The following is a 17,288-nucleotide window of genomic DNA, read 5'->3' as shown; positions in this document are numbered from 1 at the left end:
AAACCTCTCATTCTCACACAAAAAAAAGCAATACAAAAATTGCATGAAGTTCCCCCCGAATGTGGAATTCTCATATATGGCTGCTTTTTTCTTTTTTTGAGGGGAGGGTGAGGGAGGATTCACAAGCACTAATTTTCCTCTACATTAAACAGAAGGAACTGGGGGAAGAGTCTTACATGTGCCAAAGTTGTTGTTATGTATTTAAACTGCCAAAGACTGAGAGTCACAGAGTGAAAATTAAATGGTCATTGCAAGCTCTTTTCCTACATTGCCAGTCTCTAAATGTACACTGACATTATTCTACCTATGAGAAACTGATTGCAGATGACACTCGAATTTTCTTCACTTATTGAATGTAGGCAACATATGGTTTGCCTTTGTTTCTGAAGGAATCAATAGATGATCTGAACTAGCCTTTAATGAATATGCACCTAAAGTTCTCGTGCCAGCCTCTGTCTGTGTGAAAGGAGGACATAAATACATAGCTAGGGAGTGGCACCCGTAATTTTCTCCACTGTGGTCATCTGTGAATGAGTTTTAGCAGAACTGCACTCTTAAAAGAAGAAATTCCTGGGCCTGGCAAGCTGGGAGACAGTTCTGAAAAACAGAGCCAGATCTGTGTTGTATAGAGATGGAAAATGGTTAGGTCAAGCAACCACAAAAATGGGCCAGAAATAGCGAGCAAACTGCAACTTTTATTTTAGTAGCTACTTTCAAAACATGGTCAAACATGGAAACACTGGCAAATTTACAATCCTACAAAACACTTTGTTATACTACACATGAAAAGTATTTTTTGAAATCCTGCAAAGAGTCTGGATACAAATAACCTGTGGATATTACTGTCAACTACAATTACTCCTGGAACTGTCATCACACTTCTAGGAGTTCTCAGTTAACAATCAGAGTCACGTTTTCACTGAGAAATCAAAGCTGCTCCTCTAAGAACTAGTTGTATTTATCCAGATAACGAATACGTTCTTAATGAACACTCAATATCAAGAAATTATTTTACTGCGGGCCTAAACCATACATATGGGTTGTTTTTTTTTTATTACTGCATTAAACTTTAAAAAAAGAGAGAGAGTTAGAAAACTGAATCATCTGAATGGAAGGCTTCTGAACAGACACTAATATTCTGAAGCTGGCAGACTATGCATTGCAGCAGCAGCATGGAGTTACTCTCTACCACTGCCTCCACAAATATCTCTAGCTCTGTTGTCAAATCCTTTGATGGAGAGTGGGGAGCTGGACACATCTCCCTTCTGTAGCTTGCAACTGAGATGACTTTTTTGTTGTTTAATCTCCTATCCTTTCTTGCTGTAGTCTGACATTTCTGGTATTGTGTCCGAGATGATTCTCATCTTCTTTCACACAGAAGCAGTGTATCTGGCAGAAAAATGGGTACATCAACAGCCTCCACTTGATTATGTGGAAAGCTAGAGTCACAGTGTTATTTTCTGAATCAAATCTATGAGAATCATCAACTTCAACTATCTTTCATGTGCTGTAGATAAAACAAATGTGTTCTTCCTGAAGGTTGGTTATGAGTAAAGCCACACTCAAGCCATAAAGGAACTTATAACATCACAGGGCTTCCAGAGGAGCTGTCAGAAGGAATGAAGTGGAACTGAACCCAAAGGACAATAGAAAGATCTCTTGCTTTATATGCAAGGAATTTCTAAGACTTTATCATCAGTTTTGAGATTCAGGTGAATTCAGTCCTCCTATAGAACATGGAAGCCTGCATGCTCAGGGAGGAAACATAGGTCACTTGAAAACTCAGTGTGCTTCAGCATGCTTTTTCTTTTTTCTTTTTTTAATAAAGAACAACAAAGTAACTTTATACGATTTATATGAACAGACGGGTAAGTATTCACAGCAATAATTCTCCTGGCTAAAGGAACCAGTTTGTTTAGTGAGAACTAAAAAAAGAAATCTTTATTTAGTAGGAAATCCCCAACACTAATTTCTCTTTAAAAAATGAACATCAAAAAATAATAATTTAATACATTTCCACTCAAACGGTTTAAGGATTGGGAAAAAAAAAAATGTGGCATGTAAGTCACCCTTCCATTCAAAAGAATTTAAGACGTGTTTGTCCATCAACTCTTCCAGGGACTCTTTCATACATCAGTCTCCTTTTTTTGATCCTTGGTACTTCTTCAAATCCTGAATCTGGTAAAGAAAAGGAAATAAAGTATAGGCATAACAAGCTAAAAATACAAACTCAGCTATGTGTTTCTCAGAAGCAGTAATAGACTTCAGCTTTAACGAGTATAATTTGTATGAAAAATGTTAACTACCATAAAATTAAACATGTAGAGGCATTAACTGCTGTTTATTATTACTGATCAGTTTGACGCATTTTACCCCATAATAATAGTATAGGACCTTATATACAAAATCAACCTGCACTGTGCTTAACCACACTATTTCAGTACAGGTTTTCAAACGTGTTCCTATTTCATTAATATTACACTCAGTACTATTCATTAATTATAAAAGTTAATTCTTTTAAAACAGAGACAGAAGTTGTCCCCAAGTTAAAGAAAGTTTTTTATATTCTTAAGGATCAAGTATTTTTTACAATAAAATATTTGAGAAGTTGTTTTATCAATATACTTCAATGGAAGAAAATTCTGTTTAGCCCATACAAAATGTATCACAATAGAACTTTAACACTTATTTAAGAATTTCATCTGTGTCAGTAAAAATAGTGGCTTGGTGTACTGACATTAATTGTTTGAAGTTTAATTAATATTTTTTCCGAAACATACAAAAGTCCCTGAAGGTCTCCAATGTGTCTTTCTAACTCGACTCTGTATACATTTCTTAAATCTGAGATTTCAGAAAGCTTTCATTGTATTGATGTGTTTTTTGCATTAGCATGCACAGCTTAATTAACAGCCGTTGGTTTTTCCTTGGCTAATGGATGATAAAGTAAAACATGCCTACTGTCCCAAAACATTAGGCAAATTCACTTACCCTTTTTTGATTTGATTCAGTTGTTAGTTTATCTTTGCCATATCAGGCAAGAGTATCACAGAAAACTAATCAGTGGGAGATCACATTGTTTTCGGAGTACCGTAACTGAAGAACTGCCCTGATCAACTGAAACTACTGGGGTTAGAATTTTCTGCTATCAGTATCAGTTACAGGTTACTGAAATACTGTTAACTATCCAGCAATACTGCAGGTCACAGTTTTTATTCCAATGGAGATACAAAAGGTCTATTCATAATTTTGGTTGAGCATTTTAATGTTCATAGCTTGAAAATTGAAAGAACTTCACCATATCCAATTACCTTTTCCTCTATTTAGTGCCAGAATTGCCTTAAGCAGCCCGTTAAACACAATGATATCAGTTAGTTACTTATACTTTACATGAATGTGTCTGATCTAATTAGTGAATGTATTTAACACTGTGCTGACTTTGCTCTTTCACCAGGACTTTTAACTTTAGACAGTAACAGAGACAACATATATTAAATTATCTATACTAAGGTTTAGGAGCTTTATTTAAGAAGGTTAACCTTATATTTTTTAAGAACTTGGCATCTTGCCTTTTAAGAAGCAGCAGATTAAAAAAATGAAACAAACTCACAATATACAATAAAACAATATTTAATCTAATAGGGACTAATGACATTTTCTTACTTTTAAGGTTCCGTGGATACATACCATGCCTTATAAAAAATGCCTTAGGCTAACTGTGTTTAGGATGGATAAGAAACTGTGCTTAGCCATGGATAAGAAAACAAAACAAATAAGCAAACAAAGACACTGCAAAAAAAACCCACAAAACCAAGCTTGAATTTTATCTGTAAAAACATACTAAATTCTCTGTTAGGTGAAATACGCTTTGTAATAATTTCAAGATGCATAGTTTAGCCCTGGAGACATTAGTACCAAAGAAGACTCAGGGGAGACCTCACTGCAGCCTTTCAGCATTTAAAGGTAGTCTATTGTAAGAAAGACGGAGAGAGGCATTTTACAAGGGCATGTAGTGATCGGACAAGGAGTAATGGTTTTAAAGATGGGAGATTTAGATTAGACAGAAGGAAGAAAATCTTTACTCAGAAGGTGGTGAGGCTGCCCAGAGAAGCTGTGGGTGCCCCATGCTCGGAGGCATTCAAGGCCAGTTTGAATGGGGCCTTGAGCAGCCTGATCTAGTGGATGGCAACACTGCCCAGGGAAGGAGGTTTGAGCTGGGTGGGCTTTAAGTCCCTTCCAACCCAAGCCATTCCATGATTTATATCTTAATTTCTTATTGCTCTGAACTAAACATAAATACTTAGGAATCTTTTATTACACAAGAAACATAAGTGGAAGTGTTTTTCACAAGAGAAAATTGGTAATGTTAGACTGGATTAAATAATTATTTAAAGAAAATATGAAGTTGAGTTTTATAGATAGTACTTTTTCCAATGAAGTTACAAATAAAATTTCAGCAAATTCTGCTTGTTTTGTACGCACCTGTTAGTTTTTTTCCTTTTGCCCATAAGAATGGTGGACCTTTCTGTCCCCTTCCTGAAGGTTCTTGACCTTGGTTTTGGAAACACAGACTTTGAATTTCATCTGGATCAACAAGGGAATCAGAGTGAATAAAGTTAGGTGCAAACGAATTGTATGCGCAAGTGGATGAAATGTCATTCCATGGAGTCTCATCAGTGAGAACTTCCAGGCTCTTAAATGTTGTGCCTCTAAATTCTTCCAGAAAAGCTGTCGAGCTGTTGTGAGGTATACAGTCACTGAAAGTTGTAAAGAAATCTTTTTCAGAATTTTTGGAGGAATGGTCAGAGATACAGTGTGTCCTGAAAGCCTGACCTTTAACATAAAAAGAATTCATAGCATTTAGATGAGCAAAATCTTCACAGCCTTTTGGTACAACAAAGAAATTCTGTTTCCTTTCTGGAACTACTTCTGAAAAACACGGTCTCTCATGCATACAGCTTGAAAGGTCAGAGTCAATGAAACCTTGTTTATTTTTCAATGGAAGAAATGTGGCTTCAGAATTCACATGAGATGGCCCTGGTGGAGAAAAATTTGAATCATTCTGCTTGAAAAATGAAAAATCAGCATCACTCTCTAAATTTTTAAATAAAAAAGCAATCCATTGAGCATTAAAATATAGTCTGTCTCTTCAGAACGATTGATCTTGCAGTGGTTAGAAAATAAAAGATTCTAATCTACTTAGACTTTCACCTGGTTTCAGAGATGATACATTTTGGCAGTAATTACCTGTGCTGGTTTGTGCTTTAGGTAGCAACTCTAAAGACTGACAATTTTGCTTATAATCTGGATAGAGTCTTTTAAAGGTATTCCAGTTTTCTGGAGGTGATGCATGTTTCACTGCTGTTTTCAGTGGAGCAGCAGCATTTGGGCTGTATGAAGAAGTAATGTCACTAAAATGCTGAAAACAAAGGAAAGCATCTGAGCAGTGTTTATAGTGAAAGTCTACACCCTCAAATATGAAAAATTAAATCACCAGTAAGGATTCAAAAGCTTATATATAAATTTTTTTTTACTGGAAATAAAAATAAAAGACTTGGCAATACAGAAAGTCACTTACAGCAGACAATGCGCCACCAGTCTTACATCTATAAACATACTAAGTAATAAATAGCATGTTACTTGAAACACAAGTAAACCACTATCTTAATATACTGTTTTTCATGAGATAGGACTGAAAGAAGTAGCATCTGCAATGTATTGGTGCATTTTGCATGTCACAGAAGGATGAAACCGATGAAACACTTTTCACTCAGTGAACACTACTATACACACACAGGGTTATTATAATAACATGCATAAGTTAATAGTGCCCAAATATCTGATCCCTTCCTTTTTCACCTTTACTGAATTTATTCAGGAAAGCAAGACGTCCTCCCCTTTTCTTGATTGATAAAAGCTGTGAGTTCTTTTACCTAGCTAGCTGATTATAGAGAGTCAGTAATTTTCCCAGACTTGGCCAAACTGAAACAGTAGCAGCAAACAATTGCAGCTGCAGACAGAATTTCAGACACTTCAGCTGACAGAATTAAACTCTTCAAAGGGCTCTTTCAAATGATCACTGCAGTGAGTTTACAAGTGGTGGGTGTACTGTACTGTAAGAAAATGGACAGCAGGAGGGAAGGGGAGGAAGAAAAGAAAACAATTGGAAAACAATTCCTGTTTTATAGAGATGTGTAAATGTGTATGCTCATAGGATACTTGATATGAGACAGCTTAGACTTTTTTCCACTTTATTATTCAGAGTATTTTCCCAGTTAAGGAATTTTTCCAGTTCTAATAATCTTCACACAAACATAATGATGGCACAACAAAATCTGTTGAGGATTAGCAAGGGCAATAATTTAAGCACGAACAATACACTTAAGTTTTGAAACTAATAACACATTGCTTAATTCATTTTTAAATGACACTAGCAAATAGCCATATAGCATCAGATTAAAAAAAGAAAAAAGAGGAAGAACGACAACTGTGCAAGTAGACTGAGCTAGTACATAAATTACATCTGACTGACCTTTAGGACTTTTTTTGGAACCTCTGGTAGGAATTCCTGAAGTTGATCAAAGCTTGCAAGAAAAAGCCTGTTCAAAGAAGATTCCTTCTTTAACATCAACTGAGCAACCAGAGGGTTGATACATGGAAAAGTAAGCAAGCATTTCTCCATCTGGAAATGGAAATAATTTTGTCAGATGTTTCATTTATTTATCTTTCTTGATGACAATCCTATCAATAGGTCACATCATAGAACTAGAGCTTTGAATCTGTGCAGTTCTAGATAGGTGTTTTATGCCAGACACATAAATTTTATTTTTTGCAACATTTCTAACAGTGCACCGTTCTTGTTAAAGACTAAATTTTGCACAGAAGTTTGATAAAAAGCAAGTACAGTAAAAAATATTTCTATAATATTTTACAGAAGCCAGTGAATCATTCAAACTTGATTTCAAAGACACTACCAGTTTTACTGTTTATTTTCTGTCTTGAAAAGAATTATTTAAGTCAAGAGAGACCAACAAAACTATTTTATTTTACAGAAGTTACATTTGTAAACAGCAATGAGATAGGTACTAAAAGCAGGAATTACTAGGTGGAGATTGAATGTCACACAAGGGGCAGTAACTTGAAAGCTCTAGTATCTAAAGAATGTCAGCTTACAGTTCCTGACTTTCACAAAGCTCTGCATTCAACGCATCAGGATCTAATGCCTTTAACAGAGATAAAATACAACCAATCACTTCTCTCAGTCTTTTCTTTTTTTTAAACAGTATCCTTAATTTCTAATTTGGAAGAGTTATAATCCACTATTCCACATTTGAAAGGCCATGCCAAGGACTTATTAAAAATGCTTTTGAATTTTGCAAACTCTAAAAAGTATCTTGACTTTTTAAGAGTTCAGGTTTTCATTTAAAATGACTAAATCTTTATGTTTAATTTGGAAACCTCAATATACACACTAGCAAACATCAATATTTAAACATGATTGGTGGACGTGGTATAGTAATATCTATTTCCAAATACTGAATGAAGAATTAAGCAAATTTTTACTAGCTTGTGGTAAAACAACTCTGTAAGCAACTTCACTGACTCAATAATGGATCAGCATTGATGAATTTGGCTTACTACCCAAGTGAGCCACTATGTCTTTATCTTTTACAGTTTGGATAGTTCTTCAAATGTAGTGTTGAAAGGATGACAGTCATACATAACAGCCTAGAGACGTGGAGGATAAATTTCTCTAAAGATTAATGGTGAAAGCACAGGGAAAATCCTAATTCTGCTAACAGAGACGACTGATGTCAGAAGCTTTACATGTGTGTGTGTGTTTATGTATGTACCTATAATGTATATACCTACATACACATATACAAAATGTAAAAATTAATTAATATAACAATATATTTAAAAAAATTTCACCCAGAACTTAGCCTGAGAAACAAGAAGAAAACAGTGCAATATAATATAAAGTTAAATAAACCTCAGATGGCAAGACAGAAAGCCAAGATCTGTCCAGCCATTCATGAGGACTGAAACTAGATGTCATCAAAATATTGTCAGCTATTTGACGAATCAGCAGTGCTGCCTCTTCAATCCCTGGTGTAAGGACTACCTAGAAGTAATAATAATAATTTTGGTTAAAGCTTTTACTAAGGAATAAAACTCCAAATGACTTAATTGACAGTAGTAGTTAGCAGACTGAAAACCTTAACTGTGACCCTGAGCACAATAGCTAGTAAGGCTACTAACTAAACCACATCTATGCTCATTACACAGTTGAACTTCAAACCTGGCTCCAGATTACACTCATTATTTATACAAATCCAATGTAGGCAAAATTTAGTTTCTTCTATAGATCTCTTACATGTTATCAGAGTTATTGGAATGAGTTCAAAACAGGCAATTCTGAAATGCCCAGAATCATTTAAGAAGATAGAAACACGCAACCCTCTGAAGAGGTAGGTAATTTCCAGACAAACCGTCAACTATACTGCTGTATAAATGGATTGAAATAATCTTTAACTTAACCAGATAATTTTGAAACAAACATTAATATATAAATGAGTTTTTAAAAATTGCCTAAAAAGGCTACTTCTTGCAAAAGGAAGACATGAAATTTTTTCCCCATTTTTTAATGTGAATTATTCTAGATGCTGCATTTTTTTTATTTATAAAGAATAAAAGCATAATATTTGTAGTCACGTAATAAAAATGAGGCAAGCTGGCTGACATTACAGAGAAAATGTACACTTTCTTTTCCACTACATTAATAACAATATTAACCAAAAGCTTTAAATTAAGGCATTAATAGGATAACAAGAGGATTAATACACACTCTAGTATTCATAAAATTAAAGGTACAACCTCATTTCTTCAATTCCGGCTGCAAAATACTGTCTAGCTTCTGCAAAAACCTCATTCAGTGAGTACTAGAGTCAATCAGAGTTTTTTACTGACTTCAAAAGTATCAAACTGAAGTCCTTTATCTTATTTTCTGAATTTTGAATTATTTCCTGTTTCTGTTGTTGAATGTGTACTTCAATAAAATACTTTGGAAATATCACACAGTGAAGAACCATTATGAAAAAAAATTACCTTCACTTCGAAGTCTTCTGATTTCTGCGTAAATTCTATCAAAGCGGCATAAATTAAGACAAGGCTGAGAAGAGTATCTCCCCTGAGACTGTACCTGTAAGAACAGTTTAATTAGACCATTGATATTTTATATGCACATGTAATAAATGTGAACTGTTTGTTCTCCGTGTTAATAAATTTCTGTTCCATTTCCTGGAATTCAGAACACTAGTACACTTCCTTGAACATTATTATCTGTGAAAAGATAACTAGGGGGTATTAAATGACTAAGAACTGAAGGAGACATTGTAAAGAAGAAAATGGAGCCAGCTTTCAGCAAAGGAAGCCTGACCTGAAGCAAAAAGGCTGAATCAGGGTCAGTCACTGGAGAAAAATCATACACATGTGCATGAAAAATTTACCACTTGCTTTCTTACAGAAAAAAATCTCACAATAAGTAATGAAGAACTGCTTAAGAGCTGTATCAATAAAAGCAGCACTTCCACAGCAAAAGAACTACTGATGGACTTGAAGAACACTTGAAGAACATCCCCCTCTTGGAAATCATACAGAGTGATGCTAAGGTAGAAGTAATTCATAACTATGTATTTATGGTGATTAATTTACTTCAAACACTTCAAAAGCATAGTTGCTGCTGATAACATCCTTAATACTGTGACTTTTCTGGACCTGCTGATTTGAAATATTTAATAAAAACGTCATATATTAGCATTACCTGCCTCAAAGCCTCCTATGTTATTACAACAATTTCTTTAATTTTCATGTGACTAGAAACAATATAACATACGAAAATCAACATTGCTGGTTTCTGGGGGGCCTCCACTGAGTTTTTTGTGGGGGTCATGACAATGATGTAACAAGGTGAAACGTTTAGAGCATGTTAGAAATACAAGCTTAGAATACACGTATTCATCTAAGAGAAATGTGTCCCTACAGAGAAATTCAAATAACAGAGAGTTTCAGCTTGTTCTGGTATGCGGCTTCCCTTAGCAATAGCTTTGTTTAAAAATACCAAGACAGCAAAAGAATTTATTTACTTACTCCAAACTCAGTCTTTCTCTGGAACAGAAAACAACCCAACAGCACGTATATTGGAGCGATAATGCTGTCAGCTTCAATATTACATTGTCGCAGGATTTCTCATTACTTAATTCATCCATATTCTACCATGAAATTAATACAAAAAGTAAAAGCTAAATAAACATATTATAGTGGCTGTCACAATCTTTTCATATGCATTGCTGTACTATATATGAGTTAGATCAAACATGCTTATAGGTAAATAATATAAACAACAAAGACATATCTGAGAATCAGAAAGAAGCTAATTAATTTCTTTACACTTTTTTATTTACCCTGTAAAATAGAGACACTTCTACTAACTTTTGAAGGTGTTCTAAGTTTTTGCGAAGTTTTAACAATGCAAAATACTGTTTCAAATCCCCGCAGTAGTTAACATAACATATATAAATCACATTATACCTACACTGACTTTATAAAATACAGCACTGCTAATTGCACAACCACTTGCAGTAAATTGCATGTAGGAATATCTATCTGCATTGCGCTTGCAGTTCTATTTGATTACTTTATTCCTTATCAGTAACTGCTCTTCTACCTGTTCTGGCATTTGTCTTGCTATGTAACAGATTTTACATACTATCCTGTCATTTAAAGTATTACTTATTTTTATAAAAATCAGAATGAATTATTCTCTAAATTAATTCAGACAACTATCTGAAATGGGAAGAATTAACATGCACAGTGGTACAAGAATATAGTCACACAAATATACTTAACTGGTTATTACAATATTCAGTATACAATCTTATCCTCAACTACATATTTTAACCATATTTAGTACAATCTAATTTGAAGTGAATTATGACACTTCTGTGAAAAATGTCAGTAGTGAGAGGAGAACATTTTTAACTAGTCAAGCTGGCATAGACAGAATTTTGGAGTTAATGAATTTGGAAATAATTTGTGTCATGAGAAAATGCATGATTTTGATATTATTAAGAACAAAAGATACATTAGAAGGGTGCAGACATGGTCTTGAAGTGATACATACCACTATAGAATTTGAACATAATATTTTCATTTTGTACCTGCAAGAAGATAGCAGTACATTCATCTATCGTCAACACAACATATCGGTCTGTATCTCCAAGCAGCCTTAAGGAGTAACTGCAGCTTCTTTCAACAAAAGTAATGCTGTAGCTGTATAAGTCAAATTCTGTTACTGAATCTCAGTTAATTAAAATACTAAGATTTTCTTAAAGGAAATGAATAGCATTCATTTCTTAATACAATTTTTATGGTTACGTGTTGTTTTCATACTGTTGTTTTAATAATGTGATCCTTCTCAAATGATCAGGTTAACTAACTTTGAGACACGTTCAGAGAATAACCATCATTGTAGAAGTAACATACTGAAATACTACTAGGCTGAAACCCATTAGACTCCTGAACCAAGGGGACACAAGTTGGACTAGATGATCTTGAAGGTCTCTTCCAACATAGGTGATTCTAATTCAATTAGATTGTTAGTTTCGTGGCATATGACCTTGATAGACACTCTTTGAGATTATAAAACATGAAATAATACAGAAACTAAGATAAATAAATAAAGCAAATACGCTCACTGATGTTTGTGGAACGATAATTAAAATCTCCTTAACTTCTTTTGGAGTAATTACATGTGTATTGCATTTCTTTCCTTCCTTTCACAATTGTGCAGCACGGGGAAAGCAAACTGGGTGAAAAATTACTGACTGCTGTTAGCATGATCCTAATTTTTTTTTTTTTTTTTTTTTTACTGAAAGAGAACCACCTGCAGCACAATGTTGTTTTACAAGCAATGCCAGCAAAAACTCACTGAATGAGCATTGCATGCTTAGAATTATAGAGAAGTCTTGGCTGACTAAGGTGGGAAGCTGAGGGGAAATGACAGCCGCATGAATTGGCCTCATCCCTGGGAAACACAAGGGACCAGAATCTGCTAGGAAAAAGTTTCCTAAAAACTTGTATGGACAGCATATTCAGACCATGAGCTGAAAGGGGAACTATAGGCATCTCTGAAACTACCTATTTATTTAGGTGAGTGTGAAGAGGTTCTGCTGGGAAACTACTGAAAATCATCTCTGAATATTAGCTGCTGGCCAAGCTGAATGGTGAACTTGTGTATTTCAAATGGAATGTTTAAATTTTGAATATTAAGCATTATTTTTGCCTGTCAAACTGCAATTAGGTATAAAAAGCTGGAAAGTCTCTTTAACAGCATGGTGAAGTTAACAACATGCATCCCTGGCACTAGGTTTAGTAGATGACGTTGTTATTTCTCTTCTTTCTTTTTTTTTTTGGGGGGGGAGAGGGGTAGAAGACTGTTTAGTAGGTATTTATTGTTAGGAAAGTAAAACGCAAGAAAATTATGTCAAAGAAAAAAATACACAATGGCAATGGTTTACAAATATGCAAATTTTTGTACAAGCTGAAGACGATTTCAAAATTTAGCAAATATTAAATCTTAAATTAACAACTAAAGTATTTATTTGTTTATTTTTAACTTAGCCTCTTCTTTTTTTTTGATGACACTGTGATTTTCAGGGAAAATAGACAACTAACATAGTTGTTTTAATCAAAAGTTCCAGCTTATCTTTAAAATTAAAAAAAATCAACATATTATCCTGCGGTTGAGATATGTGTGAATCTATAGAATAAACGCATTTACTTTAGCAGAAAAACTTATTGTCTCTTGCAATGCTAATACTCTAATTGTGGTAAAGTATCTTACATCAGGAAGATCATACATTCTTTATCAATGATCTAGACAGTGGGATCGAGTGCAATTTGCTGATGACACCCAGCTGAGCAGTGCAGTTGACAGAATAGAAGGGAGGGATGCAATCCAAAGGGACTTGAAGCTTGAAAAGTGGGCCAATGTGAACTGACAGAGACTGAAGAAGGCCGAGTGCAAGGTGCTGCACCAGAACTGGGGAAACTGCAGATATGAGTACAGACTGGGAGAACTCGCTGAGAGCATCCCTGCTGAGAAGGCCTTTGGGCACCTGGTGGATGAAAAGCTGTTTGCGAGCCAGCGGTGTACGCTTGCAGCCTGGAAGGCTGACTATATCCTGAGCTGCATTAAAAGAGGGGTGGCCAGCAGGGTAAGGGAAGTGACTGTCACCTTCTGCTCTGCCCTCATGAGGCCCTACCTGGAGTTCTACATACGTACATACAGGAGGCGCCCAGCACAATAAAGACATGGAGCTACTGGAGTGGGTCCAGAGGAGACCACAAGGATCATCAGAGGGCTGCAGCACCTCTCCTGTGAAGACAGGCTGAGAGAGCTGGGCTTGTTCAGATAAAAGATAAGGCTTGGAGGGAGACCTCACTGCAGCCCTCAAGTGCTTAGAAGGAGCTTATAAACAGCAGGGAGAGCTACTTTTTGTGTGGTCTGATAGTGGCAGAACAAGGGGAAACAGTTTTAAACTAAGAGAGGACAGGTTTAGATTAGATGTTAGGAAGAAATTTTTCACTCAGAATGGTGGGGCACAGGCGCAGGCTGCCCAGAGAAGCTTTGGATGCCCTATCCATGGAGGCATTCAAGGACAGGTTGAATGGACCCCGGGCAGCCTGATCCAGTGCCTGATTTAGTGGATGGCAACCCTACCCATGCCAGAGGGTCTGATCTGTAAGGTCCCTTCCAACCCAAAAAAGGGATCTATATTCTAGAAAACTGGTTCTGTACCCTGGAAAGCTGAAAGTAATTAGTTTGTAAGATTAAACATGTCATTTTCACTCACTGAGATTCCAAAAGCTGAAGAAAATCTGGCATATTAAGAAGACCTTCAGTGGTGAAAAACACATAAGGAATCTGTACCTCCAGAAGAAATGAACCACAGTGATTCCCTGAAACATTTTGCATACATAATAGTTTAGTGAGCAAAAAGTTAAAGATGTATTTCAGTATTTAAATTGATATATATTCAAAATATGCAGCTTTTATTCATCCCCCTCACAATGCTTCCATTATATACTATTTTTCCCCAAAATTAAACTCTTCTGAATTGCTTTCAAATTTAGCTTTATTCTTTTAGATTCACAGGAACATTCCGTCAGTGTGAGGAAGGGTAGATACAGTTTTTATGAACTGTCAGCAACCTGTAAACTTGGCACAAGTGTTTTATAAGGGATCACCAACACTTACTACCACATCCGGGCCAAAACTAAGATCATAACCTAAGAAAAACATCTTCCAATCTTTCAGTATAGATAATCAGCAATATTTGCCTAGTTTTATCCTGCATAATTTATGACCCATTCTCATCCACACACACACAAATGTAGCATTTCAGAGAATAGAAAATACTTTCCTCTTGTATGTCAGTCCAATTGTTTACTACAGGTCTGGAAAGCACTTACCCATTTGCACTGCTTCAGGGAGGATGGTTTTAAAAGTCATGTAAGTAATATTTAGATTTTCACACAGTCTTTTCCAGCAAGAGTTTTCAGAATAATCATATTCTATCACTAATGAGAAATGTCTCCAAGGGAAGTCAGCTCCAATGTTCTGATTTTGTATAATAACACAGGCATATCTACTGAGAATTAAAAAAAAAAATTAAGAACATGTTCAGGTACAACTACACTCAGAACAAATTAAACACATTTTTACTTTGAAGAATTACGGTTGTTTGAGGTCTGTTCGGAAAAAGAACTTACTCTTCCTAAATTTAAAAACTATAATTGTTTTAAAAAGTCATTGTAAAATTTAAAGCTGCATTCCCCCATGCTCCAATTATTTATTTAAACAATTCCTATCTTCCTGCATACTCTTACTTTGTCATTATTTCAACCTTACACCTTTTATTTTACACACTGGAGAGTTTTTCTAAAACACGTATTTGCAATTGCAAGGGAAGTTCCTCTGAGCCTTGTAACTAAGCATTTTACTGGAGTTTGGACAAAATTTTCTCCTCTCAGAATGAAGGTGTAGACCCATATTCTGAAAATTTATCCAGAACAAGATACTACAATGAAAATGAAGAAAAGTTTTACTGCAGATAGCATGAGAAAGGACTGCTGGCTATGTTTTTTAGAATCCAGACTTTAACTTACTTGCTTATGATATCTTTATAACCCAGAATGTTTCCTTTTTCCTCAGAATTCAAATCAATTGCTTTTAAACCTGCATAAAAATAATTAAAATCTTAATCAGTAAGTTGGCTTCTGCTAGTACAAAGCTAGTACTGAAGGAAGCATTTTTTTGCTGCTAAGTTTTAAATTCCTGTATTTTATTATTAGCTTTATTATTATTAGCTTTTATTATGCTTTATGTTTTGCAAAAATGATTAGAAGATGTAGCTAGAAAAATGTTATTTGTGTAACATAAAGGCCTCTTTTGAAAAGTTTAAGTTAGTTGGATTGGCTTGTGTTTGAAATCAAGTCTTAAGATGCGAAAACAAATCAAACACCAGTAAGTATTATTATAATTAGTAACAACATTGTGAATGTCTCCCTCCTTTAAAATATTCTGAAAAATAAGTAGTCTTTCTTTAAAGAGAACAGGAAATTCAACTTTATTTTAAAAAGCAGAAGAACGGTACAATGCACGACACTGCTGTTAAAGTTCAAGCAGAGTCACAAAAGTAAGTTTTAAAAAGCAACATGAAAGGAATCAGTGGCTTGCCCTATATATAAGTACAGGCTCAAATATCAATCTTTATGAAACATGCTTTTTTCTACCAGATGAATCTCCCATGCTGAAAAAGCTTGTATAAAAATTACACACGAGTAAAATGATGACAATGTTGCTTTATCAGTGGGGCTGGGAGAGAGGAAATTCATGTTTCTGTCTTGATCGTAATAGTTTGTTATCGATGATGCCCATGTATTTAGCCAATTAACATACAAGGTCAGCAACAAGTGGTGAAAGGAAGTCATGAGCTACACCAAAATACTCATTTAAAGTCTTCTTATGTTAGAGAGCTTAGTTCAATTACTTCTAAATTATCCTTAAGCTTGGCATGCAAGGAGGAAAACTTCTGACACTCAATCAACTATAAACAGATAATCTGAGCAACTGATACAACTATATTAGGCAATGGGTGCCACATATCCTTTGTGTTCTGTTTATTGTATTTTTCACTTGACACATGAACTCCCATTTTTTTGTAAAAAGGTATCATATCAGAAGTCTCAGTCAGGTGAAAATAAAAATGACAAATGAAGGGGAAAAAAAAGGAAGTTTTACAGAAGAGTTTGGAAACAGAAAACAGAGTACAGTACATGGAAAAGTCCCCAATGAAGAGAAAGATGAGAAACATCTGAAAAAGCACATGAAGAGGAAAATAACTAAGCACAGGATACACAAACTTTTTCTTTCAAAAATAGATTAAAATAATTATTTACCTTCTACTCTAGATACAGTGTGAATAAGAGCTGCTTTTTCTCTCTCAGAGTCCATTCTTGTTATGATTAGTATCTGGAAGAATGCAAGTTAAAAAAGTAAAAACAAACTGTAAAAAACTTCTTTCAGTCTACTTAACATCTTTCTTTCTCCTCTCAACAAAAGAAGTATGAGATTGACCAAGCAGGTGGCAAAAATGGAAACATCAGGATTTTCCAAAATTACAAGTATATGCAAATATTATTACAGCATTTGGAGAAATTACACTACGGAAGACACCAGTACCATAATTCAGTTTTAAGGACAGATCTCTTCTAATAGAACTCTCAAATCTGAATTTTTAAATCACAGTAAAAATGATATTTAAAGATATTATCTAAGACAGTACTCTACATTATTACTGTTGCACTAGACAGATTATTATTGTCACATTAGAGAAGTTATCCCTTTGGAGGCAAAACTTAAACTGAAGATTTTTAGAATTAGTGTGGTGATGTACTGGAGGGAGGTACAACATACTGCCAAACTAATTAGAAAGATTTTCCAGACTCTAAATGGAATGCTTTGAAGTGTTACTTCTAAAGACATTACATTTGATAGTTACTAAGCATTGCTGAAGATGGAAACATTGCAAAGATTAGAATCCAGCAAATAACCATACTCTGGTCACTACTGGAAAATGTCTTTACCTTATCCATGACTCTGAATGGTACAAAATGAATTTGTATTAAATAATCAAAACATTTAAATAAGCATGTGTACACACATA

At 34.8% G+C, this 17,288-nt stretch overlaps 1 protein-coding gene across 1 annotated transcript in view; it reads right to left on the bottom strand.

Moving 5' to 3' along the window:
- The window catches only part of CZH9orf84 (chromosome Z C9orf84 homolog), a 50,949-nt gene continuing 34,305 nt past the window's right edge, over positions 645-17,288 (bottom strand). The window contains exons 18-29 of the mRNA XM_021381422.1: positions 16,522-16,594; positions 15,229-15,298; positions 14,533-14,711; positions 13,914-14,019; positions 11,217-11,328; positions 10,147-10,268; positions 9,106-9,199; positions 7,991-8,122; positions 6,530-6,679; positions 5,245-5,416; positions 4,480-5,034; positions 645-2,178 (exon numbers count right to left, since the gene is read on the bottom strand). Of these exons, the coding sequence (XP_021237097.1) occupies positions 2,078-2,178; positions 4,480-5,034; positions 5,245-5,416; positions 6,530-6,679; positions 7,991-8,122; positions 9,106-9,199; positions 10,147-10,268; positions 11,217-11,328; positions 13,914-14,019; positions 14,533-14,711; positions 15,229-15,298; positions 16,522-16,594 (1,866 nt within the window). The 3' untranslated portion in view covers positions 645-2,077. The remainder of the gene's footprint in view (positions 2,179-4,479; positions 5,035-5,244; positions 5,417-6,529; positions 6,680-7,990; positions 8,123-9,105; positions 9,200-10,146; positions 10,269-11,216; positions 11,329-13,913; positions 14,020-14,532; positions 14,712-15,228; positions 15,299-16,521; positions 16,595-17,288) is intronic.

Source organism: Numida meleagris, chromosome Z (assembly GCF_002078875.1).
Source record: "Numida meleagris isolate 19003 breed g44 Domestic line chromosome Z, NumMel1.0, whole genome shotgun sequence".
NCBI lineage: Eukaryota > Metazoa > Chordata > Aves > Galliformes > Numididae > Numida > Numida meleagris.
This window is presented reverse-complemented; position numbering and strand designations above follow the sequence as displayed.